This window comes from Andrographis paniculata, unplaced genomic scaffold (assembly GCF_009805555.1).
Source record: "Andrographis paniculata isolate CXL003 unplaced genomic scaffold, ASM980555v1 Contig55END, whole genome shotgun sequence".
Taxonomy (NCBI): Eukaryota; Viridiplantae; Streptophyta; class Magnoliopsida; order Lamiales; family Acanthaceae; genus Andrographis; species Andrographis paniculata.
In genome coordinates this window covers 1,264,698-1,290,783 of record NW_026137590.1, presented here as the reverse complement: position 1 = coordinate 1,290,783, position 26,086 = coordinate 1,264,698, and the positions used below count along the sequence as shown (strand labels likewise).

Genomic DNA, 26,086 nt, shown 5'->3' with positions numbered 1-26,086 from the left:
ATATAGTTAGAGTAAAGTTGTATTTTTTTATTAATATTATAGATTTGTCAGACCATCTCCAATCCATTATTTCATTATTATTATTATTATTATTTTTTCAGTAGCTACAGTAAAATTATTCTAAATCAACTGCATTTTTACTGTATTAAAAAAAAAATAACAAAGTAATAAAATAATGGATTGAAAATGGACTGACAAATCTATAATATTAATAAAAAAAAAATACAACTAAATTATTAATTATAGGAGTACACATATTTTTTTTGCTCCTCGCGCGACTCATGCGATTATATAAAGCATATTTATGCGGCCTCCGATGGTTGGAATATTCCAGAATTTAGTAGTATATATTAACAGGTCCAAAATGCATCAAGTGGGATATTATTTATTTATTTATTTATTTTAGCAGTTTATTTTGAACATACACAATCTTAAGAATTCAATTCAATATTACGGTTTATTTATATGATGTAAATTGAATAAGACTCAAATAATAATAATATTTAACTGATATAACAAAATAATAAATATCAGATTAAAAAAACCATAAAATATAAAATATAAAAGGTATTTCAACAATCCCAATAAAAAAAATTTAAAAAATGAAAAATCAATGGAGTATTTAATGTAATAATTAATACTAAGATTTTGTCGTAATTAGCAAACCAAATTAGACTAAAACTATCTGAAACAAAAGATATAGCACAGGTTTTCTAGAAAATTATTCAATTCCAAAGACTCCCGGACTTGGAGTCCTGATAAATCTACGCCCCACAATTAAAACATCAACGGCAATAAGTCACCAAGGCTTCAAGATCACAGGAGCCAATAAGATAACCACGTATTCATTTCATTCACAAGAACTCCTGGATTACAAGTCCTGAACAATCTACACCATCCATTTAAACCTTCAACGGCAGTGATTCAACTAAGGCGTTGAGATCGAAGGAGCTCTCGAGAATCCCCATAAATTTGAAAATCCCCAATTCCAGTCCCGCAAAATTCCACAAATTCGATTTCAATTAATCTTTCGCCATCGATTCCCCCTTTTTAATCGACGTTTCAGCTCGAAATCTCCTCAGTCCTTCACAAAAATGGCGACTCAATTGTGGGAGGCTCTGAGAGAATCCATCTTCGCTTACACAGGCCTGTCGCCGGCTGCTTTCTTCACAGCCATTGCTGCAGGACTCGCTCTGTACCACGTGTGCTCGAATTGGCTGTCGCCTTCGGCGGCTTACGAAGTGGAGCGCGACGGCGGAGAGGAGGAGGAGCAGTCAGTGCCTCTGCCGCCTCCGGTAGAGGTCGGAGAAATCACCGGCGAGGAGCTGAAACAGTACGATGGAACTGATCCGAATAAGCCTCTGCTCATGGCTATCAAGGGCCAGATCTACGATATCTCTCAAAGCAGGTATATATATTTATATATATAGTTTATAATTTTAACGTAATTGAATTTATTCAAAATCGAATTGCATGACGAGCTATAATATGAGTTTGGATATTGATTTTAGTGTAGTCGAAATTTATTCGAAATCGAATAATTGTGACAAGCTATAATATGAGTTTGGATGTTAACTTTAGTGTAATCGGAATTTATTCGAATTCGAATCATTATGTTGAGCTATAATACAAGTTTGGATATTAAGTTTTCGACTTTTTCAAAAAATCACATCATATATATTTATCTCTTACAAAATATTACATCAAATACTGATTTATTCGAGACCTAATCTTTTTGTCGAGCTAGTTTGGATATTAATATTTTCAGTCTTTACCATTGCATTCGTATGAAAACAAGATCGAAAACATAAACGAACATGGCTTTGAATACGTTCTTCGTATATTAAGTTTTCGTGCGCACGCTTATGATTTTTCTTGCTACATATGTAGTAACGATGATTTACTTCGAGTAAGTGTTCGAAAAAAGCAATCAATACAAAGAAACCTTCAATATCGCGGTTGAAATTATTTTGTCGCGTTTGCAGGATGTTTTACGGACCAGGCGGACCGTACGCTCTATTTGCAGGAAAGGATGCGAGCCGAGCTCTTGCGAAGATGTCTTTCGACGACAAAGATCTGAACGGCGATCTTACAGGCCTCGGCGCTTTTGAACTCGAAGCATTACAGGATTGGGAATACAAATTCATGAGCAAATATGTAAAAGTTGGGACTGTCAAGAACGATCGCAATCGATCGACAGAGACTTCTGAGGCTGTCGAAAATGGCAATGCCGATGTCCGAAAGCCGGAAGAAGAGCTGACAAAACAATCAATAGTCGATGACAAAAATAAAGCTTAGATTCTTATTCGCCTTGTAATAAATACACGAACTTAAAAAAAAATGTATTAATATAATACAAAGACTAAATAAAAATAGATCTTCAATGTACCTTTTTCTAAACATACACTTTGAAGGGTAAATTTTATTTACCGTCGACTTTGGCGATGCCCCGCCGCGGGGCTGCCGGAGCAGAACCTCGGGGCCTGGCACCAGTAGGAATGTCGACAGTCGGCGTCTTGTCTGAAAATGGATTGTCCAAGACCTTCGCCGTCAAAGCCGAGGCTGGATTAGGCGACGCAAGGCTAGGACAATATCCCGTTCTCGTCAATACCTCCTCGACGTAGATTTTGTCGGCCAGAACCTTGTAAGCAAATTCGATGCACGGTTCCGACAAAATTTGTTGCAGCAATGAATCCGGCCGCAGATTTTCGACGCTGTTCTTGCCATCCTGTTTATCGCTGTCGGTTTTCACTTCGGTGGTGTCAATCTCGGGCATTTTCTGTTCATTTTCGTTTCTTCCTTAGGGGAAAATCAAGGGCCTTTTCGGACCATCGTCGTTGTTGTTGTTCCTTTCCGCGTCGGATTTTCCCTCATTCGATGCTGCGGCTTTATGAGTAGCTTTGGCGGGTTTACGGTTAAGAGGATGTGCTTCGATTTCGACTTTGACGCCGGCGAGTCTTTTCGAAGTTCTCCGAGGCAACTCGATTTCCGACTTTCTTTTCGACGTGTTCGGCACGGTGGTGGTGGTGGTGACGGTGTTCTGAGCATTACCTCCTGAGTTTGCAGACAGACAGCATTCGAAGACAATTTTTTTAAGGTTACGATAAATATCGATATGGGATTTTAAAAACGCTCGTAAAATACATCAATAGACATCTTATTTACCTGTTTGGGACAACGACGAGTCTTCCATGCCACGGTCTTTCAGTTTATTCGCCACCAATCTTAGACTCCTTCTCCTCTCTCCCGTTTTGACAAATGTCGCTTTCGATCCTAAAGTGTAAAATCGAATCGCGACAACATCAGCCAACTAGAGGAATTATAGAAAAATGCATTTTGTTAAAAAGCGCTGACGGAATTCTATAATCTAGGAGCATAATTCGGACAAGCGCACGTTAGGACATGCGTATTACCTGACTCTCCCGAATTGACGCACAAAAAACTTTCATCGGCTTTCTGGCTTAATGACGTTTGTCCTTTAGCCACATTTGTCGCATTGTATTTGACATCGGTGGCAAGTTTCAGACCTGAATGCAGGTAACAAAATGCAGACGCCGTTACATAATCTAGGAGTATTATTCCGACAAAAAGCACACGTTCAGACAACGAAACATAGTACCTGACTTTCCCATCTCATCGCCCGATAAACTTTCATCCACATTGTCGCTGATTGACATTTGTCCTTCACCCTCAACACACGACTGGGGAGAAAAACACAAAGCAACATAAGTTCTAAGAAGCTTCCACAACATTTATTTCTATCTAACATTGATCCAAAAAACGACATAAACCATAATGTAAGCATATGTACAAACAACATACCTTATTCGGAACGTTGGGGTTATCATCCTTTGTAGAACTTTCTAGATAACGAAGCACCTCAGGCTTCGAACTGAATTTGAGGCCATCGACGGGATTGATGTAATACTAGAGCAAATCCAAAGAACATAATTTATTACAACACAAAATCTAGAAAACTATAAAAAAAACTGAAGATTAAGATTCGCCGTAATCATGCCATTTGGGAATAAAATCTAGCAAAACTACAAAGACAGACAATTAGCGGTAATAATGCTATTTGCGGATTAGTTCCATTTTCAGTAAGTGATGAATAGCAAAGCACAGATCAAACAACACACATGATGTCATAATCCAATTCAAGACAATCTACAAACACTTGATGCTCATTCGAACTAAGATGAAATCGAAATTAACAAAATCATTCTAACTTCAACATTAGCAACAATTCCTCTACACGCAAATTCAATCCAATCCAAATCTACAAAGGCAGCAGAAATATACCCGAAACCCGATCATCATCTACATCACCATCATCGTCTTCATCATGTGTTGTTCCAATTACCCTAATCTAAAGTTCTTCAAGTTTTCCACATTTCACATTTAAATTCAACCACATAACACAGAACTAAGCAAGCATTTTCAAGCCCTAAAAACACTAAATTCTCAATCTATCGCAAAAACAAAGAATCCATAAAACAGGCAAAGCATACAGATCTTCAATCATCAAAATAAAACCCTAAATCTCAACCAAAACAAGGTCATCAAATTTCGATTATCTTCCAACACAATTACACGATTACTTACCTTATCTTTCTTCCCAGAGCTTCGAATCTTCACTCTAACTTTCCAACCAGCGGGAAGCCAATCAGGGTGTTCGCAGCCCATTCCCAAATTTCACTCCGATGAACTCTAAATCCCAACTCCACAAACCAAGAAAACTCACCCAACAACACCAACAGCAAGGGGCAACCACTAGAATCAAGCAATTTCGCAATTCTCCACTCCAATCGAGAAATGCGCGATTTGAAAACTGAAGAGTAAAGCAAGTATTCACCAGAAAACATATATATAAAGAGAGAAATGAAAGGGCTAAGCAGTGGCGAGGGTGGTGTGAACGATGGAGGGTGGGCTCGCACAAAGACGCAGAGTGGCGACGGCCACGTGTAGCTAGCACACCGGGAGAGCCGCCGAAACGGTTCCGACAGGATTCCATTAAATAGGGGCGTCATGGTTTCGATTTTCTTGAATTCTCCCAATCCCTGATTTCGTTTCTTCTTCTGTCTGCTCTGGATTTTGCACAATCTCTGTGAATTTAATTTACCCTGTCTGCCCAGATACCATCGACCCTTTGTCGATTCACGAAATTAAAGAAAATATATGAGCAGCAAAATTAGGTTTTCTTTCTTTCTTCCTTTCTTTCTTTCTTTTTTGGATTTCGAGACAACTATGGCTGCCTTCGATTTCGACCAACAATGTGTAATTTGTCCGAGGAGCGTTAACGGACAAAATGAAAATTGCGGAGAACCTGAGAAGACGGGCAGGCAGAGCACGCCGATCTGGAGGCGGTTCTGTACGGAGGGTTGGCTTTCGATCATTCCATGGAGCTCCACAATTGCCCATACTGAACAGCTGCACTTCACCTGGATCTGCATTGCTGCTTCGCGATCTCAGTTTATGTAATGACGATTGAGATTTCTATCACTTTCGACCTGGCAATTTGGGGGAATTTTGAAATTAGGGTTCTTAATAATTGGGGGAGGGAAGGCGATTGAAAGTTTTTGCGGGAGTGCGGAGTCGAGGGTTGCTTTTAAAATTAAGGCTGTGTTTGTTTGAAGTTTTCGTATATTTTTAACTATTACTGAATTTACAACAACATTAATTTTAATTATTTATTTTTTATATTATCTTAAAATTAATTTTATATTAAAAATATTATATTAATATTAATTTATATCATATCAAATAATATTTAAATTAAAATTTTTGTTACTAAAATTTACCTTAAAATTCAAATTTTTAAATAAATATTTAAAATTTATATCAATACTCATATTTTATTTTCTATACTCTCGTTATAATTATAATAATAGTAGTAAAAAATTTTATTCTTATATATTTTTCTTAAAACTCATCTCCGATCAAATGACCACACAATTGGATAAAGGAGAGTACTTCCTGTCCCATAATAAAAGTTTTATTTTTCATTTTATTCCGTTAAAAACAAAAATATTATTTTGTGAATACCATTTTTATTGTACTATTTATCTATTGTAATAAAACACAATATTAATATAAATATTTTTGTTTTTATTTTTACTCCAAATCAATATTATATTAATATTAAAAAATATAGATAAAAAAAATGCTATTTTTTTAGTAAGACCGAAAAAGTATCTTTAACTTGATATATTATTTAATTAACATGATATATATATATATATATAAAAACTTAAGTATATAAATTTAATTTACTATGAAATTATACTCCCTCTGTCTTATAACTATGTATGCATTTGTTTTTTGAGTATTTGTAATATTAGTTAGATAATACATTTACTTTTAAAAAAATGAATACTTTATTACGAGTCAGACCAAAATGAAAGAAATAGATACTTTGTTATGGAATAACGAGAGTATTAGTATTATATATATTAGTTACTAAATCAATACATACCAAACACTAAGCACAAACAAGACTACTAGTATAAAGAAACTCATCTTCTTAATTCTATCTAAAAATTTAAATTTATATTAAATCCAAATCAAATAGTACATATTATTTATTTACTTTTTTAAAATAGTACATATTATTATAATATATAACAAATATTTTAATAACAAATTATTTATCAAAATACATGCGAATCATTAAAAATAGCCCAAATTTCTAATTTTTTCATCTGCACAAGATGTAATACATTTTGTTTCAAATAAAAAGCTACCAAACAAGTCATGAGAAGAGATAATTTACAGCGCTTGAAATTATTACACTCAGCTGCAATAAGAGTAACTGTGCATGCAATCCAATTTTACCAATATATATTCAATTTTACCAAACAATTCAAATTGAAGTTGAAAAAATCAATTTTTACCCGTGCGCACTAGCGGTCGCAGATTTTCAAGTCAAAAAAAAAATAAAAATCAATTTTTACTACTGTGAATCATTTGTCTTACCCTGTCCTTGATCATCCCCAACGGCTGGTGATTGTGATTGTGAATGTGTGATTTCACAGCATCACCACCAGCTTGAGCGAACTTCTCGACCGGAATTTCACCGGTGAGAATCTTGACAGCGAAGGCGATGCAGGGATCCTTCATCAGAATTTGCTGCAGCCTTTCATCGCTGGTCTTGCTGCCATCGATCCAAGGCAGATGCGGTTGATTATCATCCGGAATAATTTTCCCCATCATCAGTGTCGATCTGGGCATTTTCTGTTCATCGTTGTTCGCCCCTTCGGAGACACTCAATGCCATTTTCTGATCATCGTTGTCGTTTCTTTCAGTGTCAAGCTTTGGCTCATTTGATAGCAACACAGCTTTGCAAGTAGCTTTGGCCGGCCTAAGAAGACATGCTTCTAAATCGACTTTCACACCAGCGAGTCTTTCCGAAGTTCTCTGAGGAAAGTCGCTCGCCAATTTTCTTTCAGAGCCCTTCGACTTCTTGATTTGCACTGAAAGACTCGAACCCTAGTGACCTTCCGCAGAAATCTGTTCATTTTCTGTTGCCATTGGCCTGTTCATCATCGGAGGCGCAGTCAGTGTTCTGTACAGCACCTCCTGAGTTTGCAGACAGACAGCATTATACGACAACTTTTTAAGGTTACGAAAAATATCGATATGGGATTCTAAAAACACTCGTGAAATACATCAATAGACATCTTATGTACCTGTTTGGGATGACGACGAGCCTTCCATGGCATGATCTTTCAGTTTATTCGCCGCCAATCTTTGACTCCGCCTCCTTTCTCCCGTTTTGAGTAAAGCCGTTTTGGAGCCTACAGTTTAAAATCCAAATGCAACAACATCAGCCAACTAGAGGAATGACGGAAATGCATCTCGTAGATAAATGGAACTCATTACACACTAAACATAATGCAAAATAATGACGTGCTAATGTCTGTTGAAGAACAGACACTACGGCGCCTGGTGTTAAGTCTTTCCAAGTTTTTATCTACTCTCCTGTTTGCCAAGTTATAAGTTTCCTCGTTGTATTTTATCGCTACTTGTCTATTTTCCAGTTGCACGTTGTCAGAAAGCTTCATTTATGATTGCCTGGTTTTGTTGCTTAACATTTTAAATCGGTAGCAAGATTCAGACCTAAATGCAATAAAAAAGCGCAGCTGCTATTCGGTAATCTAGGAGCATAATTCAGACAACCACGCATTAAGACAGGCATATTTTACCTGACTTTCCCATATCGTTGCACAACAAACTGTCATCCTCTTTCTGGCTTATTGGCATTTGTCCTTTAGCCATATTTGTCGCATCGCATTTAACGTCAGTGGCAAGTTTCAGACCTAAATGCAGGAACATTGTTCAGGAAAAAGGCACATGTTCAAGAAACAAAATGTAAATGCCTAATTAATACCTGAGTTTCCCATCTCATCGCGCAATAAACTCTGATCTACATTGTCGTTGATTGACAGTTGACCTTCAGCCTCGGCACACGACTGGGAAAAAAGCACAAATCAAGATGAGTTGTAAGAAGCTTTCACAACATTTATTTCTGTCTGGTATAGATCCAAACCGCGCAATAAAGATAAAAGAATTATACACTTTTTTAAAAAGCCGAATTAATGAGGACCCACCAAACCTTCGACGGATACCAAATCAGTATAAACCATAAAGAATGACATAAATATACTTCGTTTTTGAAAAGCGACAACCATAATGTAAGCATATGTACAAACATACCATATTTGGACCATTGGGATTATCATCCTTTACCGAACTCTCTAGATAACGAAGCACCTCTAACTTCTAGCTGAATTTGAGGCCATTGGTGGGATTGACATAATACTAGAACATATCCAAAGAACATAACTTATTACAAAACAAAATCTAGCAACTACAAAGACGAAAGATTCAGATTCACCGGAATCATGCCATTTGTGAATTAAATCTAGCAAAACTACAAAGACAGAAGTTTCCCCGTAATAATGCCATTTTTGGATCAGTTCCATTTTAGAAAGTGATGAATGGCAAAGCACAGATCAAACAAAACACAGAATCCAATGAAAGACAATCTACAAACAGTTCAAGCTCCGTCGAACCAAGATTAGAATTAGGAAAATCAAAATCCCGATAACTTCAACATAAGCAACAATTCTTCTACATACAAATTCAATCCAAATCTAAAAAGGCAGCAGAAACAGTAGACAAAAGCTAATCTTCATCATATGTTGTTCCAATTGCCCTAATCTAAAGTTCTTCAAGTTTTCCACATTTCACATTTAAATACAACCACATAAAACTGAACTAAACAAGCACTTTAAATCCCTACAAATACCAAATTCTCAATCCATCGCAAAAATCAAAGAATCCATAAAACAGGCAAAGCATACAGAACTTCAATAATCAAAATAAAACCCTAAATCACAACCACAACAAGTTCATCAAATTTCGTTCATCTTCCAGCACAGTTACTTACCTTATATTTCTTCCCAGAGCTTCGAGCCTTCACTCTAACTTTCCAACCAGCAGGAAGCCATTCAGGGTGTTCGCAGCCCATTCCCAAATTTCACTCCAATTAACTCTAAATCGCAGCTCCACAAACCACGAAAACTCACCCAACAACAACAGCAAGGGGCAAACACTAGAATCAAGCAATTTCGCTATTCTCCACTTCAATCCAGACTTGCGCGATTCGAAAACTGAAGAGTAAAGCAAGTAATCGCCAGAAAATATATAAATCAAGAGAGAAACGAAGGGGCTAAGCAGCGGCGGGGGTGGTGTGAACGATGGAGGGAGGACTCGCACAAAGCCGCAGAGTGGCGACGGCAACGTGTAGCTTGCACACCGAGAGAGCCGCCAAAACGGTTCCGACAGGATTCCATTAAATAGGGGCGTCATGGTTTCGATTTTCTTGAATTCTCCCAATCCCTAATTCGCTTCTTCTTCTGTCTGGTCTGGATTTTGCACAATCTCTGTGAAATAAATTACCCTATCTGCCCAGATACCATCGACCCTTTGTCGATTCACGAAATTAAAGAAAGTATATGTGCAGCAAAATTAGCTTTTCTTTCTTCCTTTTCTGGATTTCGAGACAACTATGGCTGCCTTCGGTTTCGACCAACAATGTCTAATTTGTCAGAGGAGCGTTAACGGACAAAATGAAAATTGCCGAGAACCTGAGATGACGGGCAGGCAGACCACGCCGATCTGGAGGCAGTTTTGTACGAAGGGTTGGGCTTCGATCTTTCCTTGTAGCTCCACAATTGCCCATTCTGCGCAGCTGCATTTCACCTGGATCTGCATTGCTTCTTCGCGATTTCGTTTATGTAACGACGATTAAGATTTCTATCAATATCGACCTGCCAATTTGGGGGAATTTTGAAATTAGGGTTCTTAATAATTGGAGTGTTGAAGGTTAGCAGTCAGATGGAAAGTTTTTGCGCGAGTGCGGAGTCGAGCCTTTCTTTTAAAATTAAGGCTGTGTTTGCTTGACATTTTCGTACAATTTCAACTATTACAGAAAATTTAACAACATTAACTTTAATTATTTTTTTAAAAATTATTTTATATTATAATAAAATTAATTTTATATTTAAAATATTATATTAATATTAATTTATATTATATCAAATAATTATTTAAATTTAAAAAATTATTATTATTAAAATTTATTTTAATATTCAAATTTTCAAACCAACTTACCAACATTTTATTTTATTTTTACTAATATAATTTTTAATTATTTATTAATTAAACAATATTTAAAATTCAAAGTCTAGACTTAAATGAGACAAAATAGTTGAAACAAATATAGTATTTAATGTACATACAATACTATACCAAAAATTGGATATTTTTCAAATAGAGTATGTACCTCCATAATACTACTACCCATCAATTCTCCGCATTGGCATTACATCCAATCTTTGTTACCAATGAATTCAAATTTAAGTGAAAAAATAAGAATAAAAATAAAAATCAATTATTACTACTGTAAATCCTTTCCCTTTCCCTTTCCCTGTCCCTGATCATCTCCAAGGCCTGGTGGTGATTGTGAATGTGAGTTCACAGCATCATCACCACCTTTAGTGAAATTCTCGACGGGGATTTCGCCGGTGAGAATCTTCACGGCGAAGGCGATGCAGGGATCATCCATAACAATTTGTCGCAGCTTTTCGTCGCTGTTCTTGCCGCCATCGTCCTCCTCTTTATTGCCATCGAGCCAAGGCAGATTGACTTCATTGTCATCCAGATTTTGCCCGTCATCAGTTTTCCGTTGAGTGTCGATCTGGGGCATTTTCTGTTCATCATTGTTCGCAGTGTTGGTCCCTTTGGAGTCAATCGCGGGCATTTTCTCATCATCGTCCTCTGGCTCCCTCGATGCCGCCACAGCTTCGCGACTAAGTTTGGCAGGCCTAAGATATGCTTCTATGTCGACTTTGATACCCGCCAGTCTTTTCGAAGTTCTCCGGGGCAGGTCTCTTGCCCACTTTCTTTTAGATCCCCTCGTCTTCTTCTTCTTCACGGAGAGTCTCGAATCCTGCTGATCATCCACCATGTTGCTGACGGATTAATGTTATTAATCGAAAAAGAAACAGAAAACGTAATGATGACACAGATTACAGAGCCGAGCCTGTTTGCCATTTATAGCATAAGTCTATGCCAATAATATACAAATCGTATCTCTAAATCAGTATATAATATCTAATATCCAATTCATATCTCTAAATTTAGAATATAATATCTAATATCCAAATCATATCCCTAGATTTAAATCATATCAAACACGCCAAAATCTGTTCGTTTTCTATTGGTAATGGCCTTACAGGCAGACACACAGACAGCATATGACAACATTTTAAGGATACGATAAATATTACAGGATTCTACAAACATGCATAAAATGCATCAATATTCAATAGACATCTTATGTACCTGTTTGGAACAACGACGGATCTCTACTTGCGCCATCCTTCAATTTATTCGCTGCCAATCTCGGACTCCATCTCCTTTCTTCTGTTCTAAGTAAAGCCGCTTTCGAGCCTAAAGTTTAAAATCCAAACACAACGACATCAGCCAATTAGAGGAATGACGAGAAAAAATGCATCTCGTCAATAAATGGAACTCAATACACACTAAACATAATGCAAAATAACTAATGTGCCAATGTCTGGTGAAGAACAGACACTACGGCGTCTGCTGTTAGTCTATCCGAATTTTTATCTACTTTCATGTTTGCCAAATTATTAATTTTCCACGTTATATTTTATCGTTGTGCTTTTCTATTCTCCGGTTGCGGGCTTTCAGAAAGTTTAATTTATGATAGTCTGGTTTTGTTGCAGAACATTTTAAATCGGTAGCAAGTTTCAGAACTAAATGCAATAAAAAAGTGCATAATTCAGACAACCGCGTAAGGACAACCTTATTACCTGACTTTCCCTTCTCATTGCACGACAAACTCTCATCGGCTTTCTGGCTTATTGGAATTTGTCCTTTAGCCACATTTGTCGCATCGCATTTAACATCGGTGGCAAGTTTCAGACCTAAATGCAGGAGAATTGTTCAGTAAAAAAAGCAAAAGTTCGGGCAACGACGCATAAATGCCTTTAAGACATTCCTAATTAATACCTGAGTTTCCCATCTCATCGGGCGATAAACTTTCATCCACATCATCAGTGATTGACATTTGTCCTTCAGCCTCGGCACAAAACTGGGAAAAAATAAAATCAAAGCACTATAACTTCTAAGAAGCTTTCACAACAATTATTTCTATCTGATATTGATCAAAATAACGGCCCGAGAAAAATCTAAGTATACATTTTTTTTATAACGCTGACTTAATGTGGGCCACCATAGATTCAATGCGTCCCAAATCAGTATAAAGCATAAATAATGACATAAATATCTTTTCCTTCATGTCGGAAAAGTGACAACCATAATGTAAGCATATGTACAAACATACCTTATTTTGATCATTCGGATTATCATCTTTTCAGAAACTACAGCAAATCCAAAGAATATAACTTATTACAAAATAAAATCTAGAAAACTATAAAAACGGAGGATTCAAATTCACCATAATCATGCCATTTGTGAATAAAAGTCTAGCAAAATTAATACAAAGACAGACAATATGCCATAATAATGCCATTTGCGGATCAGTTCCATTTTAGTAAGCGATGAATGGAAAAGTAAAGATTAAAAAATAAAACAATATTCAATTCAAGACAATCTACAAACAGTTCATACTCATTCTAGCAAAGATCAAATTGAAATTAGCAAAATCTCTCTAGATTAAGCTTTAGAAACAATTCAAGACAATCTAGGAAAACTACAAACACTGAACATTCGCAATAAAAATGCCATTGGCGGATCAGTTACATTTTAGTAGCGATGAATGGCAAAATAAAGATCAAACAAAGCACAGATCAAATTCAAGACAATCTACAAACAGCTCATGTTCACTTGAACTAAGATCAAATCAAAATTAGCAAAATCATTCTAACTTCAACATAAGCAACAATCTCAACACACAAATTCAACCCAAATCTACACAGGCAGCAGAAACAATAGCCAAGTTTCCATTGTTTTCATCATCTGTGGTTCCAATGCTCCTAATCTCAAAATTTCCACATTTCACATTTCAATTCAACCACAGAAAACAAAACTAAAAAAGCATTTTCAAGCCCTACAAACACCAAATTCTCAATCTATCACAAAATCAAAGAATACATAAAACAGGCAAAGCATACAGAAGTTCAATCCTCAAAATAAAACCGTAATCTCAACCACAACAAGCTCATCAAATTTCAATCATCTTCCAGCACAATTACTTACCTTATCTTTCTTCCCAGAGCTTCGAGCCTTCACTCTAACTTTCCAACCAGCAGGAAGCCATTCAGGGTGTTCGCAGCCCATCCCCAAATTTCACTCCAATTAACTCTAAATCCCAACTCCACAAACCCCGAAAACTCACCCAACAACAACAACAGCAAGGCGCAAACACTAGAATCAAGCAATTTCGCAATTCTCCACTCCAATCGAGACTTGCGCGATTCGAAAACTGAAGAGTAAAGCAAGTAATCGCGAGAAAAAAATATATATATAAGGAGAGGCTAACCACTGGAGAGGGTGGTGTGAACGATGGAGGGAGGGCTCGCACAAAGCCGGAGAGTGGCGACGGCCACGTGTAGCTAGCACACCGGGACAGCCGCCAAAACGGTAACGACAGGATTCCATTAAACAAGGACGTCATGGTTTCAATTTCCTTGATTTCTCCCAATCCCTAATTTCGTTTCTTTCTCCTGTCTGCTCTGGATTTGCACAATCTCTGTGAATTTAATTACCTATCTGCCCAGATACCATCGACACTTTGTCGATTCACGAAATTAAAGAGAGTATATGTGCTGCAAGATTACCTTCAGTTATTCTTTCTTTTTTTGGGATTCGACCATTCACTGAGCTCCACAATTGCTTATTCTGCACAGTGCTGCACTTCGCCTGGATCTGCATTGCTTCTTCACGCTTTCAAGTTACGTATCGACGGTTAAGATTTCGATCCCTTTGGACCTGCAATTTGGGGGAATTGGTGAAATTAGGGTTCATAATAATAATTGGGGGAGTTGAAGGCTAGCAGCCACATTATTGAAGTTTTGGCGGGAAAATTAAAAGGTAAATGCGGCGAATCGAAGCGAAGTACGGAATCGAGTTATTTGTTTGCTTTAAGGCTTGTTTGTTTCAGTTTTTCAATAGATTTTTTTATTATTAACATAATTTTTTTAAAAAAATCAAATTAAATATTTTATTTTTTATATTAAAAATATTGTATTTTATATATTTATATCATATTAAACAATTATACAAATTAACAATTTTCTATTCAAATATTAAACCTAAAACTCAAACTCAAAACAATATCCTAATTTTGTTTTATAATTTTTATTTTTAATTTAAATACAGTATTTTACTCTCTTTGTCCTCACATAATTTGTCTTTATTTTTTATTTTCGTCTGTCTCGTATAATTTGTTTTTTTTTTTTGAAATATGATTATACACTTTAATACATTTTATATTTTATAATATTTTAAATCTTAGTTAAGCTATTTATTTATTTTAATCTTAATCAATAATTATTTCTATTATACAATAAATATGTTTATTGATATACTTTTTAATTACTTAATAATTATACTTTACCTAAACCTAAATTCTCGTATTTAGCTTAATAGACTCATATTTCTTGGGACAAAAGGAGTATGATTTTTTTTTCTTAGTAACATATATATATATCAAAATTAAAAATTAATAGTATTTAAATAATAATTTGTTATATTTTTGTTTGTAAATTAATTACATTGACATAATAATATAAATTTAAAAATATTTATAATACTATAATATGATCAAATTTACATATATATATATATAATAAACTATTTACTTTATAATTAGAGAGAATCATGAGTAATAATTTTTTTATATATAATAACTATAATTATAGATTTAAAATTAAATTTTAAAAATACTTCTTAAGGTAGCTAATCTCTCTATGATATCAAGCATAATATTTTAGATATTCATATTACAAATATTTTAATTTTGTTTATTTTATCAAAAAATTCAGACATATTTTTCTAAAAAAGTAATATATTACACATATTTGTAATTTTTATGCTATCTAAACAATATTTTGTCATATCACAGTGAATATATAATATGATGTTTTACCATCTTGCCATCATCGTCACCATCGCGCCTCCTTGCTTTTTTGTAGTCTTCTCATGCTATGACTATACACCCAAAAATATATTTCCAGTTTCTAGGCTTCATCGGCACAAGATATAATGCATTAGTCAGTAAGGGATGACCTGTGAAGATTGGACTTGTGACCATGAGGTCATGTGTTCAAACCCCGACGTCTCAGCTCACTTGTCATACATGGTTCGCTCTTATGTGTCAGGTCTAACTTGCAGGGTATTAGGTTCGACCGGAGATTTACCCAGTGCACACTTTCGGATAGCAATTGCGAATTCTCACGTCATAAAAATAAAAAATAAAACACTACCAAACAAGTCAAAAGAAGGAATAATTTACAGTGCTTGAAATTAAAATCAGCTGCAGTCATGTAACTGTGCATGCAATGCATGCATCCAATTCTACCAAACAATTTTACTACCCATCTGTTCTCCGCATTGGCATTGCATCCAATCTATGTTACCAATCCATTCAAAATCCAAATTTAAGTTAAAAAAAAATCAATTTTACTACTGTAAGTCCTTTCCCTGTCCCTGTCCTTGATCCCCAACGGCTGGTGACTGTGAATGTGATTTCACAGTGTCAGCACCACCTTTAGTGAAATTCTCTACGGGGATTTCGCCGGTGAGAATCTTGACGGCGAAGGCGATGCACGGATCATCCATCACGATTTGTCGCAGCTTTTCGTCGCTCTTCTTGCTGCCATCGCCCTCCTCCTCTTTATTGCCATCGATCCAAGGCAGATTCGGTTGATTATCATCCGCGTTTTGCCCATCATCGGTTTTCCGTTCGGTGTCGATCTGGGGCATTTTCTGTTCATCATTGTCCGCAATGTTGGTCGTTTCGGAGTCAATCGGGGGCATTTTCTGATCATCGATGCTTTCCCGTTCAGCATCGTGTTCTGGCTCCTTCGATGCCACAGCTTTGCGATTGACTCTGGCAGGCTTAAGATCTGATTCAATGTCGACTTTGATGCCAGCGAGTCTTTTCGAAGTTCTCCGGGGCAGGTCGCTTGCCCACTTTCTTTTAGAGCCCCTTGTCTTCTTCGCGGAGAGACTCAAACCCTGCTGACCATCCACCGGAATCTGTTCAGTTTCTGTTGGTTTTGGCCTGTTCATCGTCTCAGGCACGGTGATGGTGGCAGTGGTGGCGGCGACCTTCTCAGCAGCACCTCCTGAGTTTACAGGCAGACACAAAGACAGCATACGACAATGTTTTAAGGTTACGATAAATATTACGGGATTCTAAACACATGCATAAAATGCATCAATATTCAATCGACATCTTATGTACCTGTTTGGAACAACGACGGATCTCTACTTGCGCCTTCCTTCAATTTATTTGCAGCCAATCTCGGACTCCGTCTTCTTTCTCCTGTTCTAAGTAAAGCTGCTTTTGACCCTACAGTTTAAAATCCAAATACAACGACATCAGCCGATTAGAGGAATGACTGGAAAAATGCAAATCGTCAATAAATGGAACTCAATACACACTAAACATAACGCAAAATCACTTATGTGCCAATGTCTGGTGAAGAAAAGACACTACCGCACCTGCTGTTAGTCATTCCGAATTTTTATCTACTTTCATGTTTGCCAAATTATTAGTTTTCCACATTATATTTTTATTGTTGTGCTTGTCTATTTTCCAATTGCGGGTTGTCAGAAAGCTTAATTTATTATCGCCTGGTTTTGTTGCAGAAAATTTTGAATCGGTAGCAAGTTTCAGAACTAAATGCAATAAAAAAGCGCATCATTCAGAAAACCGGGCATTAGCACAACCGTATTACCTGACTTTCCCATCTTGTTGCACGACAAACTCTCATCGGCTTTCTCGCTTAGTGGCATTTGTCCTTTAGCCACATTTGTCGCATCGCAATTAACATCGGTGGCAAGTTTCAGACCTAAATGCAGGAGCATTGTTCAGTAAAAAAGCACAAGTTCGGGCAACAACACATAAATACCTTTAAGACATGCCTAATTAATACCTGAGTTTCCCATCTTATCTGGCGAACTTTCATCCGCAACAACAACGGTGATTGACACTTGTCCTTCACCCTCGGCACACAACTGGGAAAAGACAACAAACCAAGTTCTAAGAGGCTTCCACAGCAATTACTTATATCTGGTATTGATCCAAACAACGGCGCAAGAAAATTCTACGAAGTACACATTTTTTAGAACGCCAAATTAATGAGGGCCGCCATAGTGTTGATGGGTCCCAAATCAGTATAAACCATAAATAATGACATAAGTATTCTTTCCTTCATTTCCGAAAAGCGACAACCATAATGTAAGCATATGTACAAACAACATACCTTATTTGGATCATTGGAGTTATCATCCTTTACAGAACTTTCTAAATAACGAAGCACCTCCAGCTTCGAGCTGAATTCTAGGCCATTGGCAGGATTGACGTAACACTAGAGCAGATCCAAAGAACAAAACTTATTACAAAACAGAATCTAGTGAACTATATTAACGGAAGATTCAGATTCGCCGTAATCATGCCATTTGTAAATACAATCTAGCAAAACTACAAAGACAGAAGATTCGGCGTAATAATTCCTTTTTCGGATCAGTTCCACTTTAGTAAGTGCTGAATGGCAAAGTAAAGATCAAACAAAATACATAATCCAATTCAAGACAATCTACAAACAGTTCATGCTCAGTCGAACTAAGATCAAATCAAAATTATCAAAATCAAAATCTCTCTAACTTCAACACTAGCAACAATTCCTCTACACACCAATTTAATCCAAATCTACAAAGACAGCAGAAACAATAGCCAAACCCCGATCATCATCATCTTCATCATTTATGATTCTAATTGCCCTAATCTAAAGTTCCTCAAGTTTTCCAAATTTCACATTTAGATTCAACCACAAAAAAAAAATACAGATCTAAACAAACATTGTCATGCCCTAGAAACACCAAGTTCTCAATCTATCACAAAATCAAAGAATTCATAAAACAGGCTTCCGATCAAAAAAAAGAATCCATAAAATGGGCAAAGCATACAGAAGTCCAATCCTCAAAACTAAAAACCTAAATCTCAATCACAACAAGTTCATCAAATTTGATAATCTTCCAACACAACTACTTACCGTATGTTTCTCCCCACTGCTTTGAGCCTTCACTTCAATTTTCCAACCCGCAGGCAGCCATTCAGGGTGTTCGCAGCCCATCTCCAAAATTCACTCCAATTAACCCTAAATTCAACTCCACAAATCACGAAAACTCCACAACAACAACAACAAAAGGGCAAACACCGAAATCAAGCAATTCCCCTATTCTCCACCCCAATCGCGAGACTTGAGCGATTCGCAAACTGAAGAGTAAATCAAGTAATCGCCCGAAAACAAATATATAAAGCGAGAATCGAAGGGGCTATGCAGTAGCAAGGCCGGTGTGAAAATGGTGGGAGGGATGCAGAAAGAGACAACCACGTGTCGGAAACTTTCTGTAGCACGCCGAGAGAGCCGCCAAAACGGTCCGTTAAATAGGGGCGCCATGGTTTCAATTTGCTTGAATTTTCCCAATCCCTAATTTCCTTTCTTCTTCTGTTCGCTCTGGATTTTGCACAATCTCTGTGAATTTAATTACCCTATCTGCCCAGATTGTATCGACCCTTTGTAGATTCGAGAAATTAAAGAGAGTATATGTACAGCAAAATTACTAAATCTTTCTTTCTTTCTTTTTTTGGGTTTCGAAACAACTATGGCTGCCTTAAATTTGGACCAAAAATGTATAATTTATCAGCGGATCGTTAACAGACAAAATGAAAATGCCGAGAACCTGAGAAGAAGGGCAGGCAGAGCACGCTGCTCTGGAGGCGGTTCTGTATGGAAGGTTGGGCCTCGGCCATTCCTTGGAGCTCCAGAATTGCCCATTCTGCGCAGTTGCCCTCTCCACAGCTGCACTGCACCTGGTTCTGCATTGCTTCTTCGCGCTTTCAATTTACGTATCCACGGTTAAGGTTTCGATCCCTTTGGACCTGCAATTGGGGGAATTGTGAAATTAGGGTTCTCGATTTTTTTTCTTTTTCTATTTTCAATAACTGGGGGAGTCGAAGGCTAGAAGCCACGTTGATGATTTGGCGGGAAAATATGAAATATATATATATATATATTTTTTTTTTTTTTCTTTCTTCAATTTTTGGTATTATTTTTTTACCTCATCTTCTATTATTCAATATATTTATTTTAGTAGATCATCCACACACAATTTTACTTGAAATATTGAAAAATATATGTATAGTTAAACATATTAAATATTTGAAATAAAAATAAATCAATATTAAAGTTAATAAAATAATATTAGTAAAATAGTAGATACAAAAAATATATATACATATATATAGGCATATAAATTTATTCACACACAATAAAAAAACATAGTAGAACCATGTATCAACGAGTGAAAAAAAAAAAAATTCAACTTAATATTGCCAAAAGTTTAAAATTAAAATTGATCAAATTTTAATACTGCAAAAAAGAAGTTTCAATTAGTGCTCAATTTTCGAAAATCCAATCACCAATTAAAAAAAAAAAAATGAATACCAATCCGTCTTAATTTTTCTATTCAATTTGTTGATGCTTCTAAAAAGTTTAGAGAAGTTGTAATCTGCAAATGAATAAAAAAAAAAAAAAAAAATTGAAATCGATAAGAAAGCTATCCAACAATTGGAAGTCGGTAAGCTTTGTTACGATGAGTTGGAGTACGACAAACAATACTTGAAGGTGTCGGAATTTGAATCAATGATCTTACGGTCACAAGTCTATCCCTACACTACTAAATTATCTTTTACGAAACACAAATTTGTCATTTATTCTTTTATTTCCTTGCATTTTTCCTTCTCTTGTTTTGTAGATTAATGTGATTTGATTTCTAATAAACTACGGGTGTGTTTCTTTTGATAAATTTGGAAAAAATTTAGTTTGAATTTGATATGAAAATAATGTTTTTATGTAATGTTTTGCGAGTCGAGAAAAATAAAATTCAAATAGTAAAATTTAGGGAAACTGTGATAAAAAAAATCGATCCAAAAATATTTAATTTTTAAATAAAAATAATCAATAAAAAAGACTTAATCAAATCAAAAGTAAGATAACAAATCTCATATTGATTGAATCAAATCAATATAATTATAATCTCTCACAGTTAATATACATAATAAAAATAGCGTATATCTTACATCAAAATACGATATTTGTTGTGTTACTAAACACTATATGGTGCATTATAAATAATACTTAATTGTCTGTTCACTGAAAATATAATTGTTTATTTTTTTCACACAAAATTTTAAAATAATTGTATTTTATAAATAATAGAGTAATATAATTTAATGATAAAAAGATACTTCTACTTTTAGACTCATTTATTTTTATTAGTATTTATTGTAATATTATATAAAATATAAAATAAATTTTATTAAAATAAAAAATATAATTACTAGAAACGAGATATATACTATCTATTTTATTAATATCCTAATTGACTCAAATCACAAATCCGCTGATAATATAATATAAATATGTATTAATATAATATTTTGGATGTAAAATCAAATTTTAGTATAATATAATAATAAATAAATAAATAAATATTCAATTTCATATTTAATAAAAAAATCATAATGTAAAATTTCATTAGTACACAAACACATGAAGATAATTTACAGTACCCGACGTTACGCATCCAATTTTACCAAACAATTCTACCACCAATCAATTCTCTTCATTCCATCCATTTTTACCAATCAATTCAAATTTAAAATAAAATTAATTTAAAAAATAACAACTCCTATTATAAATCCTTTCTCTGCCCCTTATCCCCAACGCCCGGTGACTGTGTTTTCACAGCATCCCCTCTGGTAAATGAACATTTTGAAGGGTAAATATTATCTACCCTCGACGTCGCCGATGACCGGCCGTCGCCTCGCCGGAGGCTAATCTCCGGCTGCGACGAAGTAGGCGCATTTCCAGTCAGCGTCTTGACGGCGAATTCGACGGAGGGATCGCCCCAGATATTGGCAGAAGGCGCCGTGGATGCCGAGGCTTGATTAGGCGACGCCAGGGACGACGTCGGGCTGACACCTAAACTACGACGGTAGTCCGCTCCCGTCAATTCCTCGACTGGGATTTCGCCCGTCAGAAGCTTGAAGGCGAACGCGATGCACGGGTCCATCAGAAATTGTTGCAGCAACGCATCCAGCCGCTGCTTTTCGTCGATGTTCTTGCCGCCGCCGTCGATTGACGGCAGACTGAGCTGATTATCATCCGGGTTTCTCCGATCGTCGGTTTGCCCTTCGGTGTCGATCTCGGGCGCCATAGATTTGCGAGTAGCTTTGGCGGGTTTAAGATCTGATTCGATCTCGATTTTCACTCCGGCGAGTCTTTTCGAAGTTCTCCGAGGTAAGTCACTTGCCGACTTTCTTTTAGAGCCCCTCGACTTCGATGTCGAAAGACTCGAATCCCGCTGGCCTTCCACCGCGCTTTCTGTCGGATTTGGCCTGTTCGTTGTCTCAGGCACGGTGATGGTAGCGGTGGCGGCGACGGAGTTTTTTACAGCACCTACTGGGTTTGCAGACAGACAGAATTCGACAAACGGTTACGATAAATATCGATATGGGATTTTAAAAAAGCTCGTAAATACATCAATAGACATTTTATGTACCTGTTTGGGACGACGACGAGTCTTCCACGGCATGATCTTTCAGTTTATTCGCCGCCAATCTTAGACTCCGTCTTCTTTCTCCCGTTTTGAGTAAAGACTTTTTCGAGCCTACAGTTTAAAATCCAAAAACGCAACGACATCAGCGAGGAATGACGGAAAAATGCATCTCGTCAATAAATGAAACTCAATACACACTAAACATAATGCAAAATAATGTGCCAATGTCTGGTGAATAACAGACACTACGGCGCCTGGTTTTAGTCTGTCCGAAATTATATCTACTTTCTTGTTAGCGGAACATTTTAAGACAGTAGCAATTTTCAGGCTTAAATGCAATAAAAAAGCGCAGACGCTATTCTGTAATCTAGGAGCATAATTCAGACAACTGCAGCACTATCTAACTTTCCTATAATGGTGCACAAACATTTTAACATCGGACACAAGTTTTAAAACTAAATGTAGGAAGTAAGAAGCAGACGCCGTTACATAATCTAGGAGCATTATTCCGACAAAAGGCACATGTTTGGGCTACAAAACATAAATGCCTTTAATACCTGACTTTCCAATCTTATCGCGCAATAAACTTTCATCCACATTGTCGCTGATTGACATTTGTCCTTCCGCCTCGGCACACGACTGGGAAAAAAGCACAAAGCAAGATAAGTTGTAAGAAGCTTCCACAACATTTATTTCTATTAAATATCGATCCAAACAATAATATCTAGGAAGCATAAAGAATGACAAAAATATACTTCATTTTCGAACAGCGACAACCATAATGTAAGCATATGTACAAACATACCTTTTCCAGACTGTCGGCATTATCATCCTTAACAGAACTTTCTAGATAACGAAGCACTTCCAGCTTTGAGCTGAATTTGAGGCTATTATCGGGATTGACGTAATACTATAGAAAATCCAAAGGACAGAAGTTATTACAAAACAAAATCTAACAAACTACAAAGACGGAAGATTTTCCGTAAGTGCTGAATGACAATGTAAAGATCAAACAAAACATAGAATCCAAGTCAAGACAATCTACAAACAGTTCATGCTCAGTCGAACTAAGATCGGATAGAAATTAGCAAAATCATTCTAACTTCAGCTTTAGCAACTTTCCAAAACAATCTTTTTCTAGCAAACTACAAAGACAAAAGATTCGTAATAATGCCATTTGCGAATGCCGGCAGCAGTTCCATTTTAGTAATCGATGAATGACAAAGTAAAGATCAAACAAAACACCAAAATCCTAGACAGGACAATCTACAAACAATTCATGCTCATTCGAACTAAGATCGAATCGAAATTAACAAAACCTCTCTATCTTCAACTTTAGCAACAATTCTACACACCAATTCAATCCAAAAATAGCCAAGAACCCAATCATCACCATCATCGTCTTCATCATCAGTTGTTCCAATTGCCCTAATCTAAAGTTTTTCAAGTTAAAGTTTTCAACATTACACATTTCGATTCAACCTCAGAAAACAGAATTAAGCAAGCATTTTCATGCCCTAGAAACACCAATTTCTCAATCTATCGCAAAATCAAAGAATCCATAAAACAGGCAAAGCATACAGAAGTTCAATCCTTAAAACCATAACCCTAAATCTCAACCACGACAAGTTCATAAAATTTCGATCATCTTCCAACACAATTACTTACCCTATCTTTCTTCCCATAGCTTCGAGCCTTCACTTTAACCTTCCAACCCGCAGGCAGCCATTCAGGGTGTTCGCAGCCCATCACCAAATTTCACTCCAATAAACCCTAAATCCCAAATCCACAAATCACAAAAACTCAACAACAAAAGGGGCAAACACCAAAATCAAGCAATTCCCCTATTCTCCAACCCAATCGACACTTCCGCGATTCGAAAACTGAAGAGTAAAGCAATCGATCGCCAGAAAATATATAAAAAAGAGAGAAACGAATGGGGTAAACAGTAGCGAGGACGATGTGAAAAATGGTGGGAGGAATCGCACAAAGACGCAGAGAGGAGACAACCACGTGTAGGCAGACTTTCTATAGCACACCGAGAGAGCCGCCAAAACGGGTCCAACATGATTCCATTAAATAGGGGCGTCATGGTTTCGATTTTCTTAGAATTTTCCTAATCCCTAATTTCGTTTCTTCTTCTTTCTCCTCAGGATTTTCCACAATCTCTCTGAATTTATTTACCCTATCTGCTCAGATACCATCGACCCTTTGTCGATTCAAGAAATTAAAGAATATGTGCAGCAAGATTACTTTTTTTCCTTTTTGGATTTCGATTTTTTTTTTTTTTTTGTTTTCTGCAAAGTTACCTCCTTTGTTGCAATTCAATATCGATTTTCTTTGAATTTGATGTAATATAATAAGCGTTGTCGATATTGTGGGCTCAAACTGGAACCCACCGATATCTAAGCATTGATTCTGCAAATAGAAAGTGTCATTGTCATCTCAAGGCAATGAAATCTTGTGGATTTTATGTAGGATAGTTGAAATCAATATGTAGTGTATAGTTATGATTAAATTCAAACTTTACATAGTGTAGCCGTTACTTTTCGCACCAGTAATCCAACTTAGCTTTTTATGTATATATACATAACTAACACACTCAATATTTTTTCATATTTTCTACTATATGTAGACATTAATTAATTATTATTTTTTTTTAAGAAAAATATATCAAATTTTCTATTATTTGTCAAATTTATACAGAAATTTGACCCCATGATCACTAGACTATTCAGTATAATTTGCGAAATTTTCTGAAAAGATTTTCTGGACCTAAAATTCTATTTCATTTATTTGCAGTTCAATTAATGTTGTAAATTTTATTTATTTATTAGTATATAACGAAGATTGTACCATACACTTAAGTTACGTGTATTATTACAAAATTATAAATAGCAAAAAATGACTTGGTGAGCAATAATCCGAATATTTCTATACTTGGTTTGAGAAAAAATGTCATCTTATGTTATTCATGATGTTGTAATAACAATCTCTATTTCAACGCATTTGCAACAATATTTGTTATTCATGATGTTGTAATAACACTCTGTTTCAAAGCATTTGCTACAATATTGGTTGAGTACTAACATAATGAATAATTATTGTAATATTATTTGAACTACAAGTAAATATAATAAAATTTTGGCAAAATTGTCCATAACTTTCCTTGTGGTTTTCTAAACTCAGCGTAAATCTTCCCTCTACTTTAAAAATTGCATGACACCGCTTTATACTTTAAAAAATATTACATGAAATCACTCTGTGGTTTCGAAACTTAGCATAAAATCCTACTTTACTTTAAAAAATTGCATGACGATCCCTTGTACTTTAAAAAATATTGCATGAAATCCCCCTGCCATGCAAAACATATAGATAAGAAATCATCCTTTTATCTCATGAGGAAAGTTTCATGATGGTGGAATTTCATGCAATATTTTTAAAGTATAAGGGGGTATCATGCAATTTTTAAAGTATAGGGAGATTCTACGCTGAATTTCAAAACCACAGGGGAGTTATAAACAATTTTACCTAAAATTTTCAGATAAAATGACGTTTTCAACAAATTTCGCAAATCACAATTTTACTTATTTATTTTCTTATTTTGCCTAATTATTATACAGGGACGTCATATTTAAAAAGTACTATTTGTTTGTACATTTTTAATAAAACAAAAGTG

The 26,086-nt window shown here is 35.8% G+C and overlaps 5 protein-coding genes and 1 pseudogene across 8 annotated transcripts; 1 reads left to right on the top strand and 5 right to left on the bottom strand.

The window, feature by feature from the left end:
* The first annotated feature begins 1,026 nt into the window (after positions 1–1,026).
* LOC127256279 (membrane steroid-binding protein 2-like) lies at positions 1,027–2,388 on the top strand. Its single transcript, XM_051282196.1, has 2 exons — positions 1,027–1,408; positions 1,986–2,388. Exons 1-2 carry the CDS (start codon positions 1,095–1,097, stop codon positions 2,296–2,298), a joined length of 627 nt encoding a protein of 208 aa, XP_051138153.1. The 5' UTR covers positions 1,027–1,094; the 3' UTR covers positions 2,299–2,388.
* Positions 2,389–2,447: 59 nt separating this feature from the next.
* Positions 2,448–5,564, bottom strand: LOC127256278 (uncharacterized). Its single transcript, XM_051282195.1, has 6 exons — positions 4,606–5,564; positions 3,823–3,927; positions 3,620–3,701; positions 3,414–3,527; positions 3,166–3,273; positions 2,448–3,054 (listed from the first exon to the last, which is right to left on the bottom strand). Exons 1-6 carry the CDS (start codon positions 4,684–4,686, stop codon positions 2,801–2,803), a joined length of 744 nt encoding a protein of 247 aa, XP_051138152.1. The 5' UTR covers positions 4,687–5,564; the 3' UTR covers positions 2,448–2,800.
* Positions 5,565–6,667: 1,103 nt separating this feature from the next.
* LOC127256283 (uncharacterized) lies at positions 6,668–10,426 on the bottom strand (annotated as a pseudogene).
* Positions 10,427–11,372: 946 nt separating this feature from the next.
* Positions 11,373–14,586, bottom strand: LOC127256280 (uncharacterized). 2 transcript variants are annotated; one of them, XM_051282197.1, is made up of 6 exons: positions 14,394–14,586; positions 14,096–14,288; positions 12,604–12,685; positions 12,405–12,518; positions 11,911–12,018; positions 11,373–11,515 (listed from the first exon to the last, which is right to left on the bottom strand). In XM_051282197.1, the coding sequence occupies exons 2-6, from the start codon at positions 14,228–14,230 to the stop codon at positions 11,472–11,474; spliced, it is 483 nt and encodes a 160-aa protein (XP_051138154.1). In that variant the 5' UTR covers positions 14,231–14,288; positions 14,394–14,586; the 3' UTR covers positions 11,373–11,471. The 2 variants fall into 2 exon arrangements, with proteins under 2 accessions (XP_051138154.1, XP_051138155.1); XM_051282198.1 differs by lacking the exon at positions 14,394–14,586 and having other exon boundaries at positions 13,813–14,238.
* A 1,468-nt stretch (positions 14,587–16,054) lies between these two features.
* On the bottom strand, positions 16,055–19,740 carry LOC127256277 (uncharacterized). Of its 2 annotated transcripts, XM_051282194.1 has the most exons (7): positions 19,528–19,740; positions 18,837–18,941; positions 18,048–18,152; positions 17,718–17,799; positions 17,520–17,633; positions 17,024–17,131; positions 16,055–16,904 (listed from the first exon to the last, which is right to left on the bottom strand). In XM_051282194.1, the coding sequence occupies exons 2-7, from the start codon at positions 18,915–18,917 to the stop codon at positions 16,240–16,242; spliced, it is 1,155 nt and encodes a 384-aa protein (XP_051138151.1). In that variant the 5' UTR covers positions 18,918–18,941; positions 19,528–19,740; the 3' UTR covers positions 16,055–16,239. The 2 variants fall into 2 exon arrangements, with proteins under 2 accessions (XP_051138151.1, XP_051138150.1); XM_051282193.1 differs by having other exon boundaries at positions 18,837–19,740.
* A 1,639-nt stretch (positions 19,741–21,379) lies between these two features.
* LOC127256110 (methyl-CpG-binding domain-containing protein 13-like) lies at positions 21,380–24,717 on the bottom strand. Of its 2 annotated transcripts, none has more exons than XM_051281945.1 (5): positions 24,076–24,717; positions 23,213–23,317; positions 22,965–23,046; positions 22,411–22,518; positions 21,380–22,310 (listed from the first exon to the last, which is right to left on the bottom strand). In XM_051281945.1, exons 1-5 carry the CDS (start codon positions 24,154–24,156, stop codon positions 21,541–21,543), a joined length of 1,146 nt encoding a protein of 381 aa, XP_051137902.1. In that variant the 5' UTR covers positions 24,157–24,717; the 3' UTR covers positions 21,380–21,540. The 2 variants fall into 2 exon arrangements, with proteins under 2 accessions (XP_051137902.1, XP_051137903.1); XM_051281946.1 differs by having other exon boundaries at positions 21,380–22,307; positions 24,076–24,716.
* Between the last annotated feature and the right edge of the window lie 1,369 nt (positions 24,718–26,086).

Bases quoted from the DNA above. Each gene is read 5' to 3' on its own strand.
- LOC127256279 (XM_051282196.1), top strand. From the start codon at position 1,095: ATGGCGACTCAATTGTGGGAGGCTCTGAGAGAATCCATCTTCGCTTAC. The intron at 1,409-1,985 runs GTATATATATTT...TCGCGTTTGCAG, and splicing joins TACGATATCTCTCAAAGCAG to GATGTTTTACGGACCAGGCG.
- LOC127256278 (XM_051282195.1), bottom strand. From the start codon at position 4,686: ATGGGCTGCGAACACCCTGATTGGCTTCCCGCTGGTTGGAAAGTTAGA. The intron at 3,702-3,822 runs GTATGTTGTTTG...TTTTCTCCCCAG, and splicing joins ACCCCAACGTTCCGAATAAG to TCGTGTGTTGAGGGTGAAGG. The intron at 3,055-3,165 runs GTAAATAAGATG...CTGCAAACTCAG, and splicing joins CTCGTCGTTGTCCCAAACAG to GAGGTAATGCTCAGAACACC.
- LOC127256280 (XM_051282197.1), bottom strand. From the start codon at position 14,230: ATGACGTCCTTGTTTAATGGAATCCTGTCGTTACCGTTTTGGCGGCTG. The intron at 12,519-12,603 runs GTATTAATTAGG...TCCTGCATTTAG, and splicing joins CGATGAGATGGGAAACTCAG to GTCTGAAACTTGCCACCGAT. The intron at 12,019-12,404 runs GTAATAAGGTTG...TTTAAACTTTAG, and splicing joins CAATGAGAAGGGAAAGTCAG to GCTCGAAAGCGGCTTTACTT.
- LOC127256277 (XM_051282193.1), bottom strand. From the start codon at position 18,917: ATGGGCTGCGAACACCCTGAATGGCTGCCTGCGGGTTGGAAAATTGAA. The intron at 18,153-18,836 runs GTAAGTAGTTGT...GATCTGCTCTAG, and splicing joins GCAGTGGGGAGAAACATACG to TGTTACGTCAATCCTGCCAA. The intron at 16,905-17,023 runs GTACATAAGATG...CTGTAAACTCAG, and splicing joins TCCGTCGTTGTTCCAAACAG to GAGGTGCTGCTGAGAAGGTC.
- LOC127256110 (XM_051281945.1), bottom strand. From the start codon at position 24,156: ATGGGCTGCGAACACCCTGAATGGCTGCCTGCGGGTTGGAAGGTTAAA. The intron at 22,519-22,964 runs GTATTAAAGGCA...TTTAAACTGTAG, and splicing joins CGATAAGATTGGAAAGTCAG to GCTCGAAAAAGTCTTTACTC. The intron at 22,311-22,410 runs GTACATAAAATG...CTGCAAACCCAG, and splicing joins CTCGTCGTCGTCCCAAACAG to TAGGTGCTGTAAAAAACTCC.